Consider the following 23,529-nt stretch of genomic DNA (forward strand, 5'->3'; position numbering starts at 1 on the left):
CTGAGCACCTGGGAGTTATTTATATTATTTTAAATTCACCCCGCACCTGGCCAAATATTTATTATGTAATACATGACAGACATCATTGTATTAAATAGCTTTTAATAGCAGAAAGTCAGTTGAAATTGGAATGCATCCCACACCTTGGTACTGACAGTGCCGTTGGTAAAACACTCCAGGCTTCAGATGTTCACTATACCTATTTCCCATGTTGGTAGTGGTGGAGGTTCCACGGGCCTGTCAGCCTGTGGGTTGTACTTCTCATCACAGGCTCGGCCAAAACTGTCCCCATCAGCCATCTCACGGGATTGAGTTATTTGTTATCTACGATGGCAGCAAACTATTCTCGGTCTGTGCACAAAAAAAATCCCTATGTCGCATTCCTGCACGAGCATTTGAAGTTCCGAAGGGCATGTCACACTATTCTAGCTTACAAACAACGTTCAACTTTTCAAGTCATTACATAACTAACCGTTTATCACAATATTCAATATATAAAAAAGCATTTCACACGACGACAAACCAAATCAATAGAATTCATTTTGAGAATGGAAAAAGTCTGCTGCTCCTGAATATCACGCGTTTGGGAACCTGTGGGACACACAAAACAAACGCTCCGTTTTAATAAACTGGCTCAAAGACGACGCCGAATAACACAAGTTTGCATTTTGGCACGTTGATGTCTTCCAGGGTGAAAATAACACAACGTCCTTAATGAAATGATTATCTGAGATACGTAAAGCTAAAAGGCAAATGACATTAGTCTCCGATGTGACATTTATATGTTCTTAACATTCATGAGTCAATCGGGATGGAGGGACACAACCATACACCCTGAAGCAAAATGGAAGGCATGAAAAGCAATTAAGGGTGTGCTGGTGCTGTTTCAAAAACTAGATGGGTCTACGGCTCACCTTCATTATGAGCCTTGACCCTCCTTGGCCTTTTCCGGCGCCGCCTCAATCTCTTCAACGCCAGCCTGGGTCATCAGGTCGGCGATGTTCTTCTCCAAGTCATCAATGCGCGTGCTCATCTCATCAAGTGGAGAAGCAGTTAAGGCACATCATTAACATAAGACCTCAAAGTTACTCTTAAATGGGTGAAAGTATGTCTAGGTCAGTGCAATCTCTCCATCAATCCATTATTAGGATTACACTGCGGCACCGTAGTGCATTTAATCAATGACAAATCGGTTAGTTAGGATATTCCTCCCGATGATCTGGTCTGACATGGTCTGGAACTTGTCCTGCATCTGTTGCAGCAGTGTTTGGACCTGTGAAACAAGGCACAGATGCTGTAAGTGCGACAATGAAGGCAAAACTAAATGAATATCTACTGTGAAGATGGTAGCAACACATCGAATATAGAGTTTGAGACGAGGATTTAAGTTATGATGCTGTCAGTGGACTCACTATTAACATGACCTCTGCTACCGAGAAACACGCCCACTCCAATGCACCATGCCTGTGGTTTTACAACAAGCATCTAGTTTCCTTGACAACCTCAGTAACCATGGGAGATGCGTCTTTAATTCACCTTTATTCCACTTTGGTCCACTCATATTTACAGTGCAATGCAGAGAACAATACATGTGTACTATTCTGTACCTGGTGCTTTATGGTGCATTGCTGCCCATCACATCATTTGACTCTGAGTTTTATGATCTGCATTTTAATTTTAACCTAATTTATTCTTCCAAATGATGACAAAGGTTGGGTAGATAGGTGGATATGTATTAGTCCATAGGGACTTATGTACCACAGTCTCGAGTTAATTAAAAAAACATAAGTAGACAACTACTTATTTGTTAATACAAAAGTCCATGGAGAGAAAAGGTTGAAGGTTTGGGAGGGGAAGTTACAAGTGCTCATCTCCATGACAACACTCGGAGACGTAACGTTACCCTGGTTACATTTACACAATTCGTTGTGTACGTGCTGTGCGTGTAAATTGCACATTAATCATTACGCTGTTAATTGACATTTACTGTTAGTAGTGTCTCTACGTGGTTACACAGCAGCAACACGTCACACTGTGATGCTATGCGGTTATGATTTGATGATGTCATGTAAAAGCCCAACTGACCATTAACGTTACATAACGTGCAAAACACTCGCGTGAACACGCCGGAGCCCACACACCTCTTTTAATCACACCAACACATACCTCGACGTGCTACGGGCGCGTTGCAGTCCGGCTAACCTTTGCTTGTAAACCAGTAGCCGTTTAGCTTGCCACCTTCTTTTTTTTTTTTAGCATTCGTGTTTGCCATTTGCTAGCTAGGCACTGTGTGTGGCTAACGCTAGCTCGAGCACCTCGATCACGACTCACCACGTTGGTAAGGTCCTGCACCGACTTGGGGTCCGTCTCAGACATGACGTGGTGCTGAAGTGTTATCAGGAAGCAAAATTCAGAAAGCTGCCGCTTGTTGTTTTCACTATCGGGGCTTGTAACTGTTGGAAATAGATGATAGCAGCTCCTCGCAACACCCACCGCACAGTCAGCTGTTCCACAACACAAGAGGTCTCGCGAGAGCTGCGTCACGGCGCTACGAGAGGTGAAACATTGAGGTTTTTTGGGGGCCTGTTGAATATTATAACCCACGTTTATTCAAAACGTGCCTATTTGAGTTTAGCTGCAAGCCCACCGAGCCCCGAAACGAGCCACACGTTTAACGCTGGTCTGAAACGTGACCAACAGCGTCTATGAGTGTGCACGCGCGTCACTACATGCGCGTGCACACATCCCCTTCCAGGAGTTGTTGTTTCATATTGAGATTTGAAAGTTGGAGCCGCCAGGGGAAGCCGGTGTGTGTTTTGTAAACGCTGAAAAACACTGGTGCCGTGTGTGTGAGCGTTTGTTTCTGACAAGGTGAATGAAAGCGAGCGGTAAGTCAAGTTGGAAAGTTGTTCATTGTTTACCTTTTAAAGCGTTTAATCCTAAATAATGCGACCTGGACAGCGTTTAATCAAACCGGTGGGCGTTTTTGTGAGCTCTCTTTAACAGAAAAAAAAAAAAAAAAAGTTTTTCGAACAAAGAAGTTTTTTCAGAGTTAAACTCAACTGAGTGGTGAATTCGGGTTTGCACACGTTTTTCACCTATCAAGGATGCATTGTCCGTTTAATGTGCGTGTTATTACTGTAGTAGCACAGTAGCCCAACACTGTATGTGCAGGCACGATGGTTGCTGGCCCAACCCCATAAAACTATGCTTCTGCTTGCATAACCGTACGTCCTGTTACTAGAAGTGGGCAAACACATTGAGCACCGCAGGTTTACACACACACACACACACACACACACACACACACACACACGCTTTAAGGAAATACCTGAAGACACTTGGGATTGAAACATTCTTGAGTAATGTTTAACTAAACCTATAAAAAAAAGAGCCTCTTGGGGATTGTGTTTAAGTTTTGCATTTACTTTGCATGATGTTTTCTTCCTCATCATCATTTTTTTCATGCTCTACAGAAATGACATACGTGTAAATAGATCCATCCTAAAGCAGCGAGGTCTCGGCTGGTTCATGTCATGTTCATGTCTGACTTACAGCCGAGTCTAATGATAAGCAGACCCTGTTCTGTCTTCTGCCAGAGCTTCATGTGCAGCAGCATTTCCTGTTGCATCAAAATCGCCTCTTATCAACAACGACACACACTGTGAAAACAAAAAACTCACCACCAGAAAACCTGCTGGTGAGTTTTCTTTCCTCACGACTAAACTAGCTCTCAGTGTGTCGACTGGCTCTCTAAGCCGGTCTCACCCAAACCTTTGTTCTGGGGGCCTCATCTTAAATGTTTTTGCACTTAAAAAGAACATTCCTGACTATTTCTGTAATCGTATCTTGAACCATTTAGAAGAGACATGCATTTGATGAATCTGCAACTTGGTGTTACACATATCCCTCCCTCTAAACTAAATATAACTGTCAAATTAAAAAGACTATGGAAGAAGATTTCCCTTGTGACCCAAATTAAAATCTCCTGCAAACCACACATGTGGGTCCCGACCCGGTCTCGGCTGCTCTAAGCGGTCCTGCCTGACTGATCAGCTGACACTGACTACCACATTGGAGCTCTCTGTTTTAGGTTTGACATTTCCGGGTGATGGTTATGTGTACACAGCAACGTACTGGCTCTTCCAGTGGCTCTTTGCAAATTCATAAAACACTCACCTTTCTATGAATGTGTGAGCCTATTAATGCAGGTCCATTTTACCATTCACATGACTGCATATAATGGTAGAAACATGTAATTTGCACCGTCTGGGTGCAGGTGTGTCCTCCATATACTGCACACACTGTGAAGAATTTGCTATAATTATTCTACAGCTTATAATAATTATAATTTTCTCCAAAAACAAAGAAGCAAAGCAAACAAATAGTAGAGGTTTTGGAACTTTAAATGCCAAATATTTTACTAAATTAATAAAAAATGTAATAATAAAAAATATGATCAGTCAGAAAGTGGAATTAGATTTTCTGACAGATTTGCCAGGGGACGGCATCGACATGGAGGAAAAGAGAAACACTGCTCAAACTAGAAATGAAAGATGCTGACATGATGAATATTTACTGCAGCTCCAGAAAAAAGGTCTGCATGATACATTTTTATAACCTCAAGAAGGAACTCGACAAGTTTTACTGTTAAAGTAGAGCAAACACAAAACCAGGACTCTGAAATTAAGAATCACATGTCGATTGTGGTGAATTTCCATTATTGAGAAAACGTTACTTAATCTACATTATTTATTTTGTATCGATTAAAAATGATGTCTATCTGATCTGTGGTCCAGTAAAAAATACAAAATGTTTTTTTTTGTGTTTTTAAAAAACATTTTTTAAGGAATTTGGATAATTCGCTAATCGTCCCATGCCTCCCTAAAACCGAAGCAAGTCAGCATGTCTTCAGTGAAAAAGGCCCCATCGGTCTAATGATGCCTACATTTGTATTTTCTCTATAAATATATTAAACGTTGTCTACGTTCGGCCATTAGGCCGAGTTATTGTTTTAATGAGATGTTGTTTGTGGTGAGAGGGAGTGTTGTGTAGTCGGACTCAGCAGGGACAGATATTTAAAATACCTAACGGAGGAATTTAAATCTAATCCCCTTAATTACTTTTACTGCTGATGGGCCCTCGTGGGAATGTTAATCCAGGTTATTGACCTCTGGCTACCTCCCGACCATCCGTCAGTGATAACTCTGACGAGCCTCCCGTTATGTTCCTTTTCATTTTGCAGTTGCAACCTTCTGACCCCCCGGACCCCTCTGAGCGTCTCTCGGCGTGATGGATGCGGAGGTGGACGTGCAGGTGGAGGACTTGGAGGACTCGTGGACGCTGCTGTCCTGGGTGGCGTCCTGCGTCATGGTGTTCGGCGGCGCTCTGCCCTACGTGCCGCAGTACCAGGACATCCAGAGGAGCAGCAACAGCGACGGCTTCTCCACCCGGGTCTGCCTGGTGCTGCTCATAGCCAACATCCTGCGCATCTTCTTCTGGTGAGGAAGGTTTTTTTTTTTTTATCCGTCTTAGGATTTTCTTTCCTTCGGTTCGGAAGGCACATGACAAGGTCATACCTCAGGATCGGTCCTGGTGTCACAAGTTTAATGGAAGAGGAATGTAATGGCAGAATAAAATGAGAATCATTATATAACCTGAGCCATACGCTGTTCACTTTTGAGAGCTTCTCAAATTGTTTTACACGTCAGAGAGCAGAGGTCGTTGTTCCGACTGGAGGGGCAGAAGAGGGAATTTAATAGATTTCTTTATGAAATCCGGTTGGAACATTGTATTATTTATAAGGCCTCTCTCTGCTGCTTATAGCCTGAATCACAATAAAACCCATATCAGTGAATAGTAGTCTGTGTTAACTGTGTTCATATAAATGCCTTGTTTATTAAGGCCTGAGCACGAAATTGGAAAGATTTTTCTCATTCTTTTCTATATTTTATATATGTTTGGAGGGCAAAATGAGGTGCTTGGGATATTCGGATAGTTGGAAACTGAACTGGACAGATGCCTGGCAAATTGGCTCGATAGCGCCCCCTAACCGTTTTCAAAGTCAAAGCCCCCTCCTCTAATGTGTTGTTATTAACCTGTTTTTTGCTCAGGCCATATACATTACTTTAACACCAGCTCTGTAAACTCTGGAGGCTGATTGGTGTCTTGTGTTGCGTCCTCCCAGGATCGGGAAGCAGTTTGAGCTCACCCTGCTGCTGCAGAGCGTGGTGATGATCATCACCATGTTCGCCATGCTCCACCTCTGCTGCACCGTCCAGAACACCAACCGAGTGAGCACCAAGCAACACCGGCTGTCAGGTAATTAAAACCCCTCCTGACTGACACGTTTTAACGCAATTTAAATCCGACAAAGCAACACCGTCGCTGTCGTGTATAAAAGTTAATCGCTTCAGGGAAGAAAAGAACAAATTCTGTGTCAGCAGTTTAGTTTAGACTTCAACTCCTATTCTTGCCAAAAGAGGGGGCTATTGGAAAAGCTTAACTGGCGAGGCTTCTGTTTTCCAAACACCTTACCTTCTAGGACAGCCACTTATTTCCCACTTATTAGATATTCACTTGTCTAATTCTGTTTAGGACAAATACGTCGGGTCCCTCGTGTCTAGCCATTAAAACAGACGCTGCTGTACGGCCGGTTATGTGGAAGTGATGACTTGGCGTCTGAGATGTTAAGATGTGAAAGATAGTGCAAGGCGAAGCACAAATGTCCCGTGGATGTTTTAGCTGCTGTCACACGTGAGATGAGTCTATTCTGGGCACGAGTGCGTACGTAGCGTGGATGAGGCATCGGTGCAGGCGGAGGGAGAATTGGAGATGGAATGGAGAGGGTGAAAGATTAAGCGTGTGTGTGTGTGTGTGTGTGTGTGTGTGTGTGTGTGTGTGTGTGTGTGTGTGTGTGTGTGTGTGTGTGTGTGTGTGTGTGTGTGTGTGTGTGTGTGTGTGTGTGTGTGTGTGTGTGTGTGTGTGTCTGCAGAGGGAGGGAACCCATCCAAGATTATGTTCAGGGTCACTCTTTATAGAGCGCTATAAATGTCTTTTATGGATAATTGTGTTCCTTTTTGTTTTGTTTTTTATTTTATTTTTTTTTCATTTTCACAGAAGCTCGAGTTGATTGCTTTGGTAAATGGCTCGACAGAAATTCAATTTAAGTACAATTTTAATAAGATAACGGCCTATGGAGGGATATTGAGTGATGGAGTCGCGGGTAACTCCGATCACAGAGCGTGTTATTGGAGACGTAAATCACGATGTTTGTCAAACTTTACTTTTGCACATTTGCTTCGCCGTCATCGGCGATTCTTTCTAAAGTGACTTTCAGATTGAGAGAGTAACAACCATCTTCTTTGTGCTTCTTCTTGTCTTACTTACTCACCACGAGCCCACGCTTAAAACGCTAGCATTGTGAATATGATAATTCATGACCACGAGGGGCGGTGGATCTGTGTGGTTGATTTTCACAGGCTTTATTTCTCTCTGTGAGACGATTAAAAACGATGCAGCTCGGGATCAAATCTTCTTCTTCTCTTACATCAAGCCTCCCTCTCTCTTTCTCCGGAGGACGGGCCGAAGGTCCGGTTTCACGGCGTGCGGATATGAAGGGGAGGGGAGGGGGGTGCGGTGGGGTCAGGACAAGAATAGATCAGAGCAGCCCGCCCTCCATCGCTAAGTCTTTCCAACAGATCAGGCTCATCCCTATGGAAAGTAGTTTCTTCTCCCCCAGATGCATGTTGGCATGATTTCTAACTATTTTCGAGGATCTTTCACGCTGAGCTCCCTTTCCCGTCATCTCTCTGCCCTTTATCATTTTCATCCCCCCCCCCCACGTTCACCCCACTGCCCTTCTCCTCTCCTCCCTCTTCTTTGCCGTTTCATCTGCTCACTTCCTTCCTCTCACTTCAGCAGGGACATCAGAGACGGAGTTGTGCCATACCAGGGTCATCTGCTCCGGCTGCATGCCAACACCTGTTTCCAACTTACTGACCTCCCTTTCCACTTCCTAATCACACACACACACACACACAGACACACACACACACACACACACACACACACACACACACACACACACACACACACACACACACACACAGACACACACACACACACACACACACACAGACACACACACACACACACACACACACACACACACACACACACACACACACAGACACACACACACACACACACAGACACACACACACACACACACACACACACACACACACACACACAGACACAGACACACACACACACACACACAGACACACACACACACACACACACACACACACACACACACAGACACACACACAGACACACACACAGACACACACACACACACACACACACACACACACACACACACACAGAGGAAAAGCAAACATTTCATAAGAAGGTGAAATGGGGAATTCCTTCAGTTCTCGTTATGCTCCTGGACTTTCTGTTTGTTTGCTGATTTGTCCATCCTCCACCTGCTGTGCCTTCCTTCCTCCATACTCATGGATGCATCTCCACCTTTATGTTTATTACAGTAGCATTCTGTTCTGCATACCACCTAAGGGTGCTCAATGTGCTGCCGACTAAATCTGGCACGCTGCTCTTGATTTACGCCGCAGTTTCACCGAGCTTTTTCTGCGAAATCCAGCTGGCTTTGCAACGCTGCGGTGATCCTGAATGCCTCCACATAAGTGGAATACAAACAGGTCTTATTTTCACCATGGCGTTGCCTGCTGGTCCTCTTTCATTCTCGTTTCCCTCCATGGTGCGTTTACATAATACCTTCCTCAACAAAGTGTAGGTGTTTATCATTGTTGCCAGGAAACAATACCGGTTCCCTTTTGTGATGCATTCAGGGAAATGGGAGAACAATGTACGGATGGAGCCGTGTTCGGGAGTGTGGTCCACAAGGAAGCAATTCTCCTAGAATAGTTGTATTACATCAGGTCGGTTATGTTATCATACTCAGCGAGTCAGTGAGGTATTTAATCTACACTGGTGATGTCATCATCACCGCAACAACAATTGTCTTCTTGTGCGAGTATGTTTTTTCTCCGATTGCAGATAAAACGCTGACCGCTATGTGCAGAAATAAAACATCCGTTGTTAAATAATGTATCCAGTGTGTATGTGCATCTCTGTATGCTCTACTTTAGCTCTATATGCTGCCTTCATCTGGTGATGGTTATTATAAGTACAGAAAGAAAGTTCAGCAAACACCTTTTGGATTCTGTTGGAGAGTTCATCACATTGTTATTCTGTCATCGATACAGGTAAAACTCCATAAATATGTAGATATCCACGTCTTCCACATTAACTGACTGTTGAGTGTGAGATGTCATCTCTTAGGAATATTTAGGATCCGAGCCACCAAATTAAAGTATATTAAAGTTTTGCTGATTTACAGATTGGAATTGGAGTCGGGGTGCTCCGAGTCGTCGTAATGGTCTCTACGCTGAGCTGACTCAGAGTTATGACTTTGCCGTGACTTCCAGTGGCTGCCTCGGGGCGCCACATTAACAACCCCGGTCCTCACGATACAGGGATTGGAAGACTGATGGGGGGGGCGAGGAGAGAGATTATGTTCAAAGACAAAAGTGACCTCGGGCGAGGTGTCAGGCTTGGTGCAAAGGAAGCAGGGAGTCACTTTGAAGGAGTAAAAGTTGAATATTTAAGGGCTGGGGGAAATGTGGAAATTCTTTCTTCACAAAATGACATGGCAGTGTTTTGTGGATTATTTAAGTTTTTCAAATATGATTAGAAATTAGGAGTTGAGTTGCAAAAAACAATTAAGAGTGGAACAACAGCCTCCTCTACTGGTTGGAGTGGGTAAAGCACAACCTGACTACTTTAATCAATTCAGCCCTTAAGGTATTTTTTTTTTCTGGTGTGTTACTTGTGCATGCAGTTTACATCATTTACATTATTTTTCACATTTAATAACTCAGAACTCATCTCTCCCGCTTTGTGAGTCACCTCGAGAAAAGCGCCGCAAATTGCTATATAACATCCTGAGAGCCAGCGGGAGCTCACTAGACCATAAACAGAGGGAGAAATGGGACTCCTGATAGCCGGTGTTGACCCTGCAGTCATCCTTAAAACCGTTAGCACTCAAGTGGTGAAAGCAATTTCAATCTGCTCTTGATAACCTTTTGCGGTGGAGGTTGGGCACGGCAGGCGTCGGATGCGTGATGGGAATTGTTTAAAGGACGCGTGGGAGGGAGTTTCGTTGTCTGTGATGGTGCAGAACGAAACTTTCATTCTGCTTTGATTTACCCAGGTTAGATGAAGTGATCACACACGCTGTTTTCTTAGAACTTATTGCCTCATAAATTCACATCGGAGCTCTCTGCCGTCATGCCCTGAGCGGTTGTTACTAACTTGAGTCATTCAGGCTGCCTTACTGTTGGAAATGCATTGATTGCCAGCATATGTGGACTAACCTTACATGAATGACTGGATCAATACACACAGAACTACAGATTGGGGCTCACATTCAACGTGAAGTGGAGGGAAGGGTGTTTTATCAGGCTGCACCCGAACTTAAACCGTTAACTTCCCAGCATCCACATCCCACCCTTCCCCAGTGTTCGTGTCAGTGCAGCACTCTGAATGTGAAGGTGTTTGCCTTCTTCTCAGATGAATGTGTGACTTTTGAAAAGCATTTGAAGACAGGAATCTGGCCCGGTCAGTCTAGTGCACGTTGCATTTGTTTCTGAATGACTGAATGGTGCAGTGCAGAGTATGACTCTGCCATTCACTCTTATCTGCGACACTCAGGCAGCATCACTGCAGCAGGACAAATTGGGTGTAAGGAGCCCACACACACACACACACACACAACCCAACCAATTTCATTTTAATATCCTGCAACACAGACTTTCAACGTCAAGTGTGTTTAATTAAACCCCTGATAACGACAAAGTTTAATTAGCAAGTCAAACGAAGTCAGGTAGGTGAGAGGGGCTTCATTAGCAGTGGAGCGGACCGGATTACCTGAGCAGAATGTTTAAAAAACGGAATTAATAATAACGTGCCTCGGAGGGAGCATTTGTGGAGATCATTCCTGTACTTAAATTTTCACAGAATATGTGAAAACATTTTCCTGAATGAAAGAACGCTTTGGATCATTCATTGTTGTATTATTTATTATTACCCGTTGAGTCGCACGTCGGTGGATATTAAAACAAGACGATTGAGGATGCACGTCTCCCTTCTGTCTGATGGAGACCCTCGAGGCCTGCTTGTTGTTGTCCTGAAATGAATTATGCATCTGGGAGGACTAGTATGTTAGACACAGTATAATGCTAAATGAATGGTGGCTGCATTCCCTTTTACTTTCAGGGTCAGAGCCCTTGTTAAAAGTGCTGCATAAGAGACTGGGAGCATTTCTTCACATAGTTGTGTGCTGCTATATTAATGCTGTGAAACCTGTATATTGAACCAGAGCTTTTCCTACTATGGCATGTCAAAAAACACATTTGTGTATTTTCTCTGCCTACATTAGTTACATTTCTCCAGAGCTACTGTGGTCATTTATGTGTAAGAGTCTGATATTTGACCGTATTGCATTATTTCCACTAACCAGGCCACAAGCACATAAACGCTGCGATTAGAGAACTTTTCATAATAAATGAGCTTTGACTAAAAGCCCTTCAGTCTCCCGGGATTAGACCTCTCCTCAGGTCCGTGTGGGTTTGTTCAGACTGGGCCTGATTGACATCTCCTGTTAGTTTAGTTCCACCCGATGGGGCAGAAAAACTCCACGCTCAGCTTCCACCTGGCCAGAGATCTTATCAGCCAAACTGAGGGAAAACCTGTGTATTCAGTCCGCACACAGAACCGGTTTCATCAGGGGGAGACATCAGGCTAAGTATCCATTACTGTTTCTGAAAATGATTCAACAGGGATACCTCACAGTCCAGCCATTAGAGAGAGAAAATAATACGCCAAACAGAATCTAAACTTGCTTGTGGCTCAAAAATGTAATACTAAGAAATATGTCAGCCCCTCTCTGAGGGCGTGCTCTGATACTTTGGTTATTTATGGATGTGGGTTGGTAATCTGTGAACTCGTGTTTGACCCCGCTGAAGTATTTGCGTCAGTCAGGACCTCATTAGACCGGAACCAGAGAGTCAACCTGACATACAGACACCATCTATCACCGTCCGTCTCCACCATGCAACCTGGCAGGTGTGTGTGTGTGTGTGTGTGTGTGTGTGTGTGTGTGTGTGTGTGTGTGTGTGTGTGTGTGTGTGTGTGTGTGTGTGTGTGTGTGTGTGTGTGTGTGTGTGTGTGTGTGTGTGACGTGTCGATAAAAACATCCATACATCAGGCCGTGCAGACGCCTGCTACACAAACACAAAGTCAATACCTTGTGAGTACCTGTTAGGTCGAAGGAAGGCCGTCCTCCTGTCTGTTTACTATGACAAGGTCAAACCTCCAGCGACACTAAATAGAAGGACTAAACTGGTAACACCGACTAAACCATCTAAACAATGACTTGTTCTATATACACCAAGTGTAGCTGGGTTTTTGTCCTCTTCAGACGTTTAAATAGTGTCACAATAAATGGTTGATATCAATATGTATCACATGCAGCTTCTCTGTTTTACTGATCACGTTTCCTGATAATGACTAAAGTTTGAAGTTTATTTAGACACAAACAATATTTATTAGTTTCTTTTTATTTACTCAAAATGTGCAAACATGAATCAAGCTGCAACCAATTTTCAGTAACAAGTGATCTGTTGATTTGTTGTTGTTATTTGTGGCGACCCCTGTTGGTGGTTGACCGTGGGGTCGGGAGTAGGTTGCTGGGTGGCAGGGGGTTGGGCCAGCCTGGCAATCAATCTGGTAACGGAGGACACCTGGGCCGGTGACCTGGTTTGCCATATAAGTAGGGTATTCATTGTGTCTCTCTCTTCTCCACCATACAACATCTACACACACCGTATTTACCACGCATGCACATCCTACACCACTGATCTTACCGACTCTCACACCTCATGTTATTGTATTTTCTCATTATCTTGATTATTGAGTTAAATAAACATGTTTTTGTTATTCATTTGAAACGGTGTGTCTCCGTTGTTTGTCATGGCCAAGAGCCAGCTGTGACAAATGGGGGGGAAATTTGATTAATTAGATCTAGAGTCTGAGATTTGTTTGGCGTCTTGGTGTCTTTGTTGGTGCGTTTTGTTTACGCATGCATCTTTTGGTGCGCATTTAGTGCTTTAATTGTTCGTTTCTGCTGAATTTTGGGGGATGCACCGTATGTTAGAGAGCTCGGTAGTTGTGTTTGAGTTTTTTGCGGGAGGATATTTTGAATATATATATATATATATATATATATATATATACACACACACACCTTTCTTTCTTTTACCCCCGTTAGGCTTTAGGGGCACTTCCTCCTTTGGGCAGTGTCTGTTTGTTGTTTTTCTAATAATTAGTAGTATTAGTAGTAATTGTTGGTTGATTAATAACTAAATTGTGTCAGCCCTGTGATAGACCGGCAACCTTTCCAGGGTGGACCCAGCTGGGATCGCCTCTCGGATTTAGCTATATAATTTTTGACATCAAGAATTATAGTAGATATAGTACAGCATTTTATAGTAGATAGATAAAAGTAATATTACATATTCTTCACTCCTATTATGTCCTATCACACGTTGAACACTGATTTAACAACACCTGCATCTGAGTCTGAAGGTATCATTTGGAGTTGCCGATTTTGCCTTGTCAGCAGTTTTCTCACTCGCGGAGGGTGAAATGAAATCTCTGCTCTCTTTGGTCCGACTCATTGTTTTCTCCTCTTTGTTGCTGATGCACTGCGGAGGCAAACTGCAGGCTCCATTACTAAAACCACACACCAAGAACCATATTAAATACAAATGCCCCCATTGAGGAAAATCATAGTAAAAGTAATTCTGTGTCTGGTTTCCTTGTCAGGGTGGTCGTGGCTTGTGATACCACATAGGAATTTCAATCAAAGTCCTCCAGCGACTCACACAATTCTTCGAGGGTTACTCACTTTGGACCTTGACTCCACAATGTCAAGGAAGTGGGGTGATAAACGGATCCCTCTGAGGTTTAAGCTCATTATTCCCTCATTGAGTCAAACTTAAACCCCTTCGTCCTTCCCTTTCTCACGGCTCCGTTGCTCGGTTTGCTGCTCTGATCAGGCCTGATCACAGGGTATGCAAAAGAGTCAAACTAAGTGAAAACCCCCCTCTGGCACGCTCATTAAGAGAGAACTCTGTCCGTCCCACGCTCCGGCCGCCACATGTAGGCCAAGAGAATGAAAATATACACTAAAACTCTTTATTTATATAGCTTATTAAATGGTATTCTATTATCTTATTATCTGGGGTGTTGGGGGGATTGAGATTAAAATCACACAAAAACACATCCTCTCACAGAAGGTTCTGAGTCTCTAAACTCTCCACAAATTCGGGGATGATCCAGTTTGCAGAGGAACAGGAACCTCCAGCTGTGTGCGTAGCAGAGGATGTAGCATGGTGCCTGCTTTCTAACTTCAATAATTGGAGGTGATGCTGTGCCTCTGGCTCTGTGCTATCCATGTCCCACTGTGCTTCCTGAGAACATTTTTTTTTATGCCGGAAACTTTCCTTTTTGCAAGCAATAAGTTTGATACATCTGCACACATTGCCCGCAATTCTGCTCTTTTAACGATGATTTATTTGATATTAGGTTAGAGCAATAATACAATTGGGTGCACAGATTTATTTGGTTGGGAATTGTAGTGTTAAGCTATCAAACCAGCAGTCCACTCTGAGTGGCCACGGTTGACTAGGAGAGTAATGGCTGGAAAACACGTCCCACGCGTCTCGTTTTTGTGTGTTTTGATAATCCTTCTTGAAGGAGTCCCATGATCTCTTAAAGGGAACATTTTACTGTTTCTCCCCCCGGGAGGTTTACATCTCTGGAGCTAGCAATCTTTGTTTGGCATTATTATACTTGATTTACCCCCCCGCCCCTGTGAGTCGTTCCTCTCCTCTCTGAAGCCAGCAAGTGGACAGTGATGCAACCTCACAGCAAGACCGGCTTGTTGATCCTCGTATCCCGTTCCATCTGCATCGGGTTGTAAAAACAAGCACTGAAATCCAACGCTTCGGGGGAACAAAAATGAGTTCATTTCTGTGAAGACATGTCTGGGACAAGTGACGAGCTAATGACGTCCATACTTGGTGAGATTGTGGAGATGCTTGTTTACGAACAGGCCCAGACAGATCTGTCTGTGATAGCCTGCAAACATCAATCAGTGTTGACACGCGGAGATTGCGTGGTTGTTTTATAGGATTCTTTTGTGGAAAGTGATATGAGTGATGAGACTCTCTGGTTCCTGTGAGAGCTGGTTCAGTTATCAGAATGAAACTGAAGTCTTAGATACATCCGTTTTTTTTTTTTAAAGGAGCAACAACATTCAGAGCAAACAACTATTTGCTTTATCTGCTTTTAATTTTGATCTATTTGCTACATTTAAAGATATCGTGGAGTAATATCTACCTGAACAGAATGAAGTAGCTCCCTTCTTTGTCACTGCTAGCGCCGTTAGCACTGTTAGCTGCAAGCCGCCGGCTCAGCCATCGCCTTGTTTTGTGACTAAAACTTAATTTGAGTCATTTGAAAGGGAGATGCATGTTTGTTTGTTTGTTTGTTTTTTGCTTTCTTTGCATGGGAAAGATACTATTCCTTTTCTGGCACTGCTTGTATCAGCAAATGTATTTAGATTTAAATTCCTATTTAAAGTTAAAAGACGCAGAAAAAAAGTAACAAAAGCATTCACAAGGCCACCTGGTAGTGTGTGAGCATCACCAACAGATTTACAGGTAGTCCCTCCTACTTATTGCTACTCATAACATACACTTGTATATGTACACTTAAACTTGTCTTCGTTACACATATATATTATTATATTAAAGAGAGTTTAATATATAATCCCAATATGAGCAGTGGGTTTGCAATTTTCTTTGGTAGTCGCAACATTTGACCTGACCTCTTCTTATTTCTCTCCCTCCACTGTAGGAGAAAGATCGTAAAAAACATTGGATTGCTAAAAGATGAGAAAATGTCTCCTATTGATTGACGGTGTTTATAGCACCAATATGAGACATCTTCTTTCTGTGCCATTCACCAAGTGTTATAGTTCTATAAAGAGCTACAGGGATAAAAGTCCCAATAAACCTTCATGGACATTATCTCCGGGTAGTAACGACACACACACACACACACACAGACACACACACACAGCCACAAACACTTCACTTTGGTTTCTTCCTCAGGGTACAATTACCTCATCACCTAGTCAGAGTAATTACCACAGCAGTGCCTCATTAAAAGTCATTATTTAGATAGAATATCCATTGACCTTCCTCGAAACGCAACTGCTTACTCTCCTTTGTTCCTTCTTCCCTCAGTTGTGGAAAAAATGTAATTCTGATGATTCTTGGATCACTCTCCAATGTCTGTTATTGCATCACCTTCTCTTCTATGCAGAACATCATCTGTTTTCTGTTAGTTAACCGATACTGTGTGCGTGTGATGTCAGTGGCAGGTGTGTCAATTATACAAAATTGGTTATTTTGTGAACATTTCAAACAATGAATATCGGGCAAATGATCACCACCAGCTTTCGATTCTGACCATGACCTTTACATCTCGGAGCACACGGAGAAAAAATAGCAGATTGTATCTCAGTAGAAGTATTTCGAGTATTTTAATTGGGTATAAATATTTCTTTACCCAGATACCGGATTATAAAATTAAAATAAAAGTATTTGTGATTCACATCACTGTCACAGTTTTCCTTTTCATTCATTCATTCAGAGTCAGAGCCCGTTCCCAGCACTGCCATTTTTCTTTGCACCGTTACCATTGCAAGCGTTTTATATGAACTTGAGGCTTCGCAACTAAAACCAGTGTTTAAGAGACAGAGTAAATGAGTGACAATTTAACACTCTTTGCCACACTCTCTCGTCACATCGGGGGGAAAAACACATGGCTATTGCGATCACGCCCGACTCATTGTCTGTAACCAGCGTAGCATTTAAGATGCGGAATTACCTTCATGCGACACTAGTTGCAGAAAATGAGCCGAACCTGCGTCACTCATGGTTCCGAGTGTCGAGCCTTAATGGCACAGGACGAGTGAGTGGGATGGCTTATAAGCGTTGACTAATATGACGGAAGGGGGCTTTAGGGTTTATGAATACTTTTCTATCCATGAACAGAGTTTTTCCTGCATTTTTCATCGAAATGTCATCCCACCTCCAGCATCCCCATAATAACATAATCTTTCTTCCACAAGCCCTGGGCAGTCGTTGCCCTATAATGCATCTTTACAGGCTGTATTCAGTAGTCAGTGGGTTGAACATTAAATTGAAGTCCAGACCATAAAAAAATCCCACAAATATGCATGTTCAACGTGAATTCTTCTTTCATCAAAATCAATCATCTCCGCTATGTCACGTCGTTTAATCCGGAAAGCTTTTGACGTACAAAAAGTCATTCTGCAGCTAACAATAGTCGGCTTTGTGTTCCAGTCACATTATCTCTTATTTACACCTGCTTATCTCTGTAGGAGGAAAGCCTCCCATTGATAACGCGTCTGCCCGAGTAGACCCCAGTTAATAGTTTGGACCCTGTTGGTCCCCTGTGGCGTCACATCCTTATCTGGACCCACCGAGTCTTCCATCTGGTCAGCAGCCGATTATCGGATCCAGATCTGCTTCACAAACGTGGTTCAGCTTCGACTGTGTGACTGCGTGTCTTCAAGAAGAACAGTCTGTGTATGTTTGTGTATATGTACATCATGTACTGTACTGTATTTGCACAGAGAGTGTGTGTGGTAGAGAGAGAGCCTCCTCTCTTCAGCATCCTCGGCACCAAGGTCACTGCATCTCAGCATTTAACTCCACCGCTGCAGCCAGTTATCATCCATCGTCTGCTACGCCGACACTCCAGCCTTTCAAAAACCCTTTTATGTCTGCTCCAATCAAAGTAGCCGGAAGATAAAGCGCGTTGCATTTACCAGCGATTTTGTCCTCAGAATTCTCTCTCGGGTTTGAATGAACTGTAATATGCGTCGTCACTTTTTTGACTTGTTAATTATAATGCCTTCATCAGAAATATTGGAATTTAAATATGCAGCAAGCATATGAACTAAAATGTAATCTTGGCTTGCCAATTTGCTTCACGTTGTTGAAAGCCGTATTAATATTTTGTTTCACTTCCGGTAATATCACGACTGGCTCTGCGACATGCTGATCTCCATCCCAGCGGAACAGCCTTAAAGAGCATCTTTGGGCTGCTGATTATGCAAATGATCAAATCTCATGAAAGCACACTTACTCATGAACACATTCATCACATTAAAACACGTGATTTATGACGAGTTACGACAACACTCATAGGAGCCTGGCGGCAACTTCCAATGCAGAAGTGCCTTAAACTTGCATTCTCTCTACTGACCATTAGGGGGCGACTCCTCTGGTTACAAAAATAAGTCAGATTGCATGGAAGTCTATGATTTATTACCTCAGTAAACATTGTAAACATAAGTTTATTGTCTCAATTGCTAGTTTAAAGTATTCTTCAATACAGCATGATATTCATTTTATAAATTACGGTATCCTTTTGGGCGTGGCGACCTTGTGATTGACAAGTCGCTACCACGCAACCAATGCAGTTAGCTGCTAACATGACATAACATTTAGCTGTAAGGTTGACCTTGGTTGAATTATGGAAGCTAACTTTGTTAACAGCTGCACACCAGAAGCCAGATGGAGTCAGGTTGCTGCTTGTGTTCGTCAGATCCACCCGTCGCTCCTCCGTTGTCCAAATATGGTCACTTCCGTTCACTGGTTGCAAAAACTCCAACATGGTGACGACCAAATCTGGAACTTGAAGCTTCAAATCCGTAGTCCACCAAACAAACGGCTGACGTCACAATGACTAAACCACTTCTACAGTCTATGGTAGGAGCATGAGAATATGAAATATTATGAAATCCCTACTTTTTAAAAGAAATGATTGGCCTGTTGTGTGTATAACAAGCATGTAAGTCACTAGTGTCACTCTTTCTACATGGATGTTTACCGTGACAGCCAGGACTCCCATATTTAATATGAATGGGACTATCCTGGATGATAAATATGAATGACTAATTCAGTGAGAAATGCCGCCACACGTAATCTGTATCACAGGCATATTTGCATTATGAAGTAAAACGGCAGTGGCTAAGCAGTAAGATGTATGACGTACAAATTAATCTCCTTGTTCTGCTGCGTTATCCTGAAATTGCAGGACACAAAAGAAAAAAAAACATACGAGTCTTCAGACCAATATGGATATGAACATTAAACACCCTTACAGCTGAAAGCCAGCACTTTAATTTCAAAGTTATTGTTTCATTTCTCATCCAGCGTGCTGCAGTAGAGCTGGAACAATAATAAAAAAAAATGTGTCACCGTTCGCATACCGGAGGCGCTGCATTTTATCACGGAGTCACAATTATAAGCCCGGCCGGAAAATGATGGACTCTCCTGCTTTGCACATCGGCCCGCTCTGATGTTCTGCTATCAAACGAGCATTTACAAAACGAGTCAGTCTGTCAGCCTCCGCGTTTGGCTCTAGTAGATAACGGCTCATCAACTAACACCCAAGAATGAGAACTGCTCACTTGCCACATCGGATAGCCTTTGAGAAACACTTGTAACAGAAGCACTTTTCTCTGAAATGCTTTGATTTCTCTACAGACAGCACATTCTAATCAGAACTGAACTTTAAGAAGGAGAACGCTGAGGTTAGTTGAGGCCGAACCACCTGCAGACACGACCGATCTTGAAACGATTGAGACATTTTAGGGATTAAGCCGGCATGCGCTGCAAGATAGAGAGGCTTACACGGATGCTATCAGGACGACTGAAGGACAACCACAATGAAGGGCTTCTTTTATATCTCTGATTCTCTGTGCTTGCAGGAACTTTCAGTTCCGGACTGACATAGTTAAATGGACAATGAAAAGAGAGCTATAAAGAGGACGGTAAGAGATTTTCTCTGGGTTGAAAAGGTTCCCATCGTGTCGAGTGTCCCTGCTCTCGTACTGGAGAGGATCCAGGCAGATGCTCTATCAAATGGGAACAAGTGCAGGGAAGAAACGACGTGTACTCTTTGAGATCATGCTGAGTTCAGGGTTTCCATTTGTTCCGTCCACATTTGTTAAGACACGGTCTAATTATCCTCGCATCTGTTTCTGATTGGCTCTAACTTTACTTTGGTCACATTCACATAGGATGTCTTCTTTTGTATTGGGATAATTGGGTCCAAGGGACACATGATGACCTTTAGTAGATCGTAGGAGACACTAATGAAGGGGGACTACTAATAAAATTACATTTACATACTAGGAAATATCATTAATATCAATATCATGCTTTCCAACACCAATAGACTATATTCGATTCCAATTAAACACCTCTTCATATCGATGACGACACACATATTGGGTATCTGCTGCCAGCCGACCCACGAACTCTATAATAAATAAGACAGGTCAGTTTTTTGTGGGCTGCCCGGCTCCCCATCTGGTCATGTCCACCCACGACTTGAGAACCACCTTCTGCACCATATGTTGTCTTGCAAGCAATCTAATTCAAGAAACAATCATTTTGTATTATTGTCGGCCTCACACGAGCACATGAAAGGACAGACAAGCAAACCTGTATACATACAGACAGCCGGGCCTTGAACCTGACTGGATGGAAGTATTTTTTATTTCATTCACTGATTCCCTCATTTATCTCAGAGCCGCGGGCGCCTGCCAAGACATTTTAGGGATGAAAATGGACGGAGGCACTGGAACGAGAATGGATGTTAAAAGGCAGATTGGATGGTGGCGGTGCATGTGGGGGTTTGACGGCGTGCCAGTACGTCATGTACCGACTGTACCCGTAGATGCTTTCCTGTCAGGATACACAGAAACAAGCACAGGAGTGAAGCCATCACTCTTCCTCCCGACGCCCAACGTCTTCACCGGAGCGTTCCTTCTCACAAAATGTTTGAATCTAACTTCTCTGACTGTCTCTCTCCATAAAGAAGAATAGCACACAGAAGTAGCTCCTGCCATGCGTGTGATGTGAACGCAGTTCGAGTCCCCCCATCAGCGAGGGAGTGTATATTTCCGACTCGGCTGTGGAGCTCTTTATGTTATTCAGTTATTCTTTAATGAAATGAGTATGGGCGAGGGATACAGCAGTACATAGCGGAGGTCAGGCGCTCACAGAATTCTTGTTGTGGGTCGTGAATAACGGTGGAGCTCATTAGTTCAGCCTCGTCCGGGTCAAGAGGGTAGAAATAACACACACACACACACACACACACACACGTACTCCCAGCGAGGAAGCAATCAGTTGTGGTAAAACGCAGTCACGGTTCACTGGCAAGGTCAAAGCTGCCCACTTTCAAAAGTGCTACTGCGGCAGAAAAGTGGTCTTGACGAAACGATTATTCTTATTTGCTGCAAGCCGACGAGATCGTGATTCAAATGTGGACATTTTTCTGGTTCTCTCTTCTTCTTTGTCCTTCATTAGCTGTCGATACATGCAGGGAACAAGAGGCAAGCTTAAAAAAGACTAAATAGGTAAATAAAACATGAACTAATTTGAATAGAATTCTGCATAAAAAGTCATTATAAAATGAGATTTATTCATTCTCATTGTTAAATGTTTTTCTGTTAATGTTGTAGTTGAGCTTGGACAAGGCTTCTGTATTCACTATGTTAGTGTACGTCGATGTATATCTACTGACACTATGATTTGTGCTTAAGCAGCTAGCGCCTGTTAGCCAGAGCAACTCAAGAGACATTTTTCTCTTCATAATTATCAATGAACTGAATTTGTCTCCGTCCTGGAGAGCATGTTGGAAGTCACGCTGCCGCGGTAATGCAGAGTTTACCGGCAAGCCGACACCGTGAACGGCTGTTTGCACCGAAGTAGGAAAGTCGAGGCTCGTATGGGTTTTCCAACACTGACTGTGTGTACTTACAGCTGCAGCTCTTTGCCTTAGTGAAGGGGAGCTCGTTGGCTAAATTTAAAGAGGCCGGGGGGATGCGATTTGCCCGAGGAGCGAGACCGTCTGGTTAAAAATTTCTGAATCAGTGTGCTCAAATTGGCCTGTCAGCTGGGATGGGCTCCGACCCCCCCGCGACCCGGAATAGGATGAGCCGTTACGGATAATGGATGGGTGGATGTCCTAAAATTAATATGTTTATTAACGCTGCTGTAGGATTTTGTTGGTGTCTCTCTTGAACTGTCAGATCTCAATGCAGGCTGTATATATATTCTATATGTTTGTGCTATAATGTAGATGCCAAGCATTCGAGCAAGCAGCTTTAAACCGTTGTGAATGTATTACTGGAAGGTTTCTGCCTGAATGAGTTTGGAAAAAATGAAAAAACTATGCAAGGTTAATCCGATCCCATGAAAAGACGTGTTGGAAGATGCAGAAAGGTGTTTTTTGTTTAGTTTTGATAGATGTGACACAACTTTCGCTGCAGTGCTGTCAGGAAGGGAAGAAATGAACAACTTTATTTATCTCACATGAGATAAAAATAGAAAGTGCACTTAAGTGAAAACTGGGCAGCGAGGCAGCAAATCCAGAAACGTAATAAAGTATGTAAGCTGAAAGGAACAAACACAGATTTCAAATGCATAATGTGGTGTACAGTTTATTGTAATATGGCCCATTCCCCTGCCACAAACAAATCTATCGGAAATCAAAGAGTTACAGTAATTGCGCTGGGCGTTGTGATTCCCATTTGTGTGTTTTTGTGTGCTTTCAGGCCTTTTATTCAAAAGTGTTTGTTCAAAATTAGATCAGAAATGTAAACCGTCCCGCACATTTATTTTGTTTGTCCATTTTTGGGTAAATGAGCCATTAACGAGGCTACTCTTTTGATTTTCTTTCCCTCAGCTACTCTAAATGAGATACTTGATATTCTGGTGGGACCTTTCTGTTGCTGTTGACTGAGCATCTGAGTCCACGAAGCTCTCTAGAACATCGCTGGACAGTTAACAACCAGACAGATGTGGATTTGGGCAGACATATCGGTCCTTGGCGCCACAAATAAACTCCCGTAACGCATGGCTGCTCTCGAGCCGGCCGCTCTGCACACAGTGCCGGTCTGACATGGTGCAACATGCCCCGTCCGCTGGGAAGCATCCAAACAGCTTAGCGGGAGGCGAGAGAGTGAGCAGCATGCAAAAAAACCCAACAATTTAGAATTACAATGAGATGGTTCTTTTCCTTGTCTCTTTTTAATGAATTCCCCTTTTATTGGTTTCCTTTAATCGGGTGCGTGGATTGTTCTCTGCCCTTCATAAAGAATTTGCTAAAATTGGATTTTTGTTGATGCAAAAAAGTTGAAAAGTTCAGTCAGCGTTTCTCGTAATCGTCTTAATAAATTAAGCAAAAAGTTTTGCCGGA

At 43.1% G+C, this 23,529-nt stretch overlaps 2 protein-coding genes across 3 annotated transcripts in view; one reads left to right on the plus strand and one right to left on the minus strand.

Moving 5' to 3' along the window:
• hsbp1b (heat shock factor binding protein 1b) overlaps nt 1–2,517 on the minus strand; it is a 341,874-nt gene extending 339,357 nt beyond the window's left edge. Inside the window, exons 1-4 of one of the 2 annotated variants that reach the window (XM_084018319.1) lie at nt 2,332–2,515; nt 1,207–1,273; nt 915–1,041; nt 86–591 (exon numbers count right to left, since the gene is read on the minus strand). In XM_084018319.1, the coding sequence (XP_083874445.1) occupies nt 920–1,041; nt 1,207–1,273; nt 2,332–2,376 (234 nt within the window). In that variant the 5' untranslated portion in view covers nt 2,377–2,515 and the 3' untranslated portion in view covers nt 86–591; nt 915–919. Of the gene's footprint in view, nt 1–85; nt 592–912; nt 1,042–1,206; nt 1,274–2,331 lie in introns of those variants that run through there. The other variant, XM_084018320.1, reaches the window with a different exon arrangement.
• An 80-nt stretch (nt 2,518–2,597) lies between these two features.
• The window catches only part of LOC311019103 (solute carrier family 66 member 2), a 45,245-nt gene continuing 24,313 nt past the window's right edge, over nt 2,598–23,529 (plus strand). The window contains exons 1-3 of the mRNA XM_084018317.1: nt 2,598–2,888; nt 5,246–5,501; nt 6,188–6,321. Coding sequence (XP_083874443.1) covers nt 5,293–5,501; nt 6,188–6,321 — 343 coding nt within the window. The 5' untranslated portion in view covers nt 2,598–2,888; nt 5,246–5,292. The remainder of the gene's footprint in view (nt 2,889–5,245; nt 5,502–6,187; nt 6,322–23,529) is intronic.

The sequence above is a fragment of the Eutrigla gurnardus genome, assembly GCF_963514095.1.
Source record: "Eutrigla gurnardus genome assembly, chromosome: 9".
Taxonomy (NCBI): domain Eukaryota; kingdom Metazoa; phylum Chordata; class Actinopteri; order Perciformes; family Triglidae; genus Eutrigla; species Eutrigla gurnardus.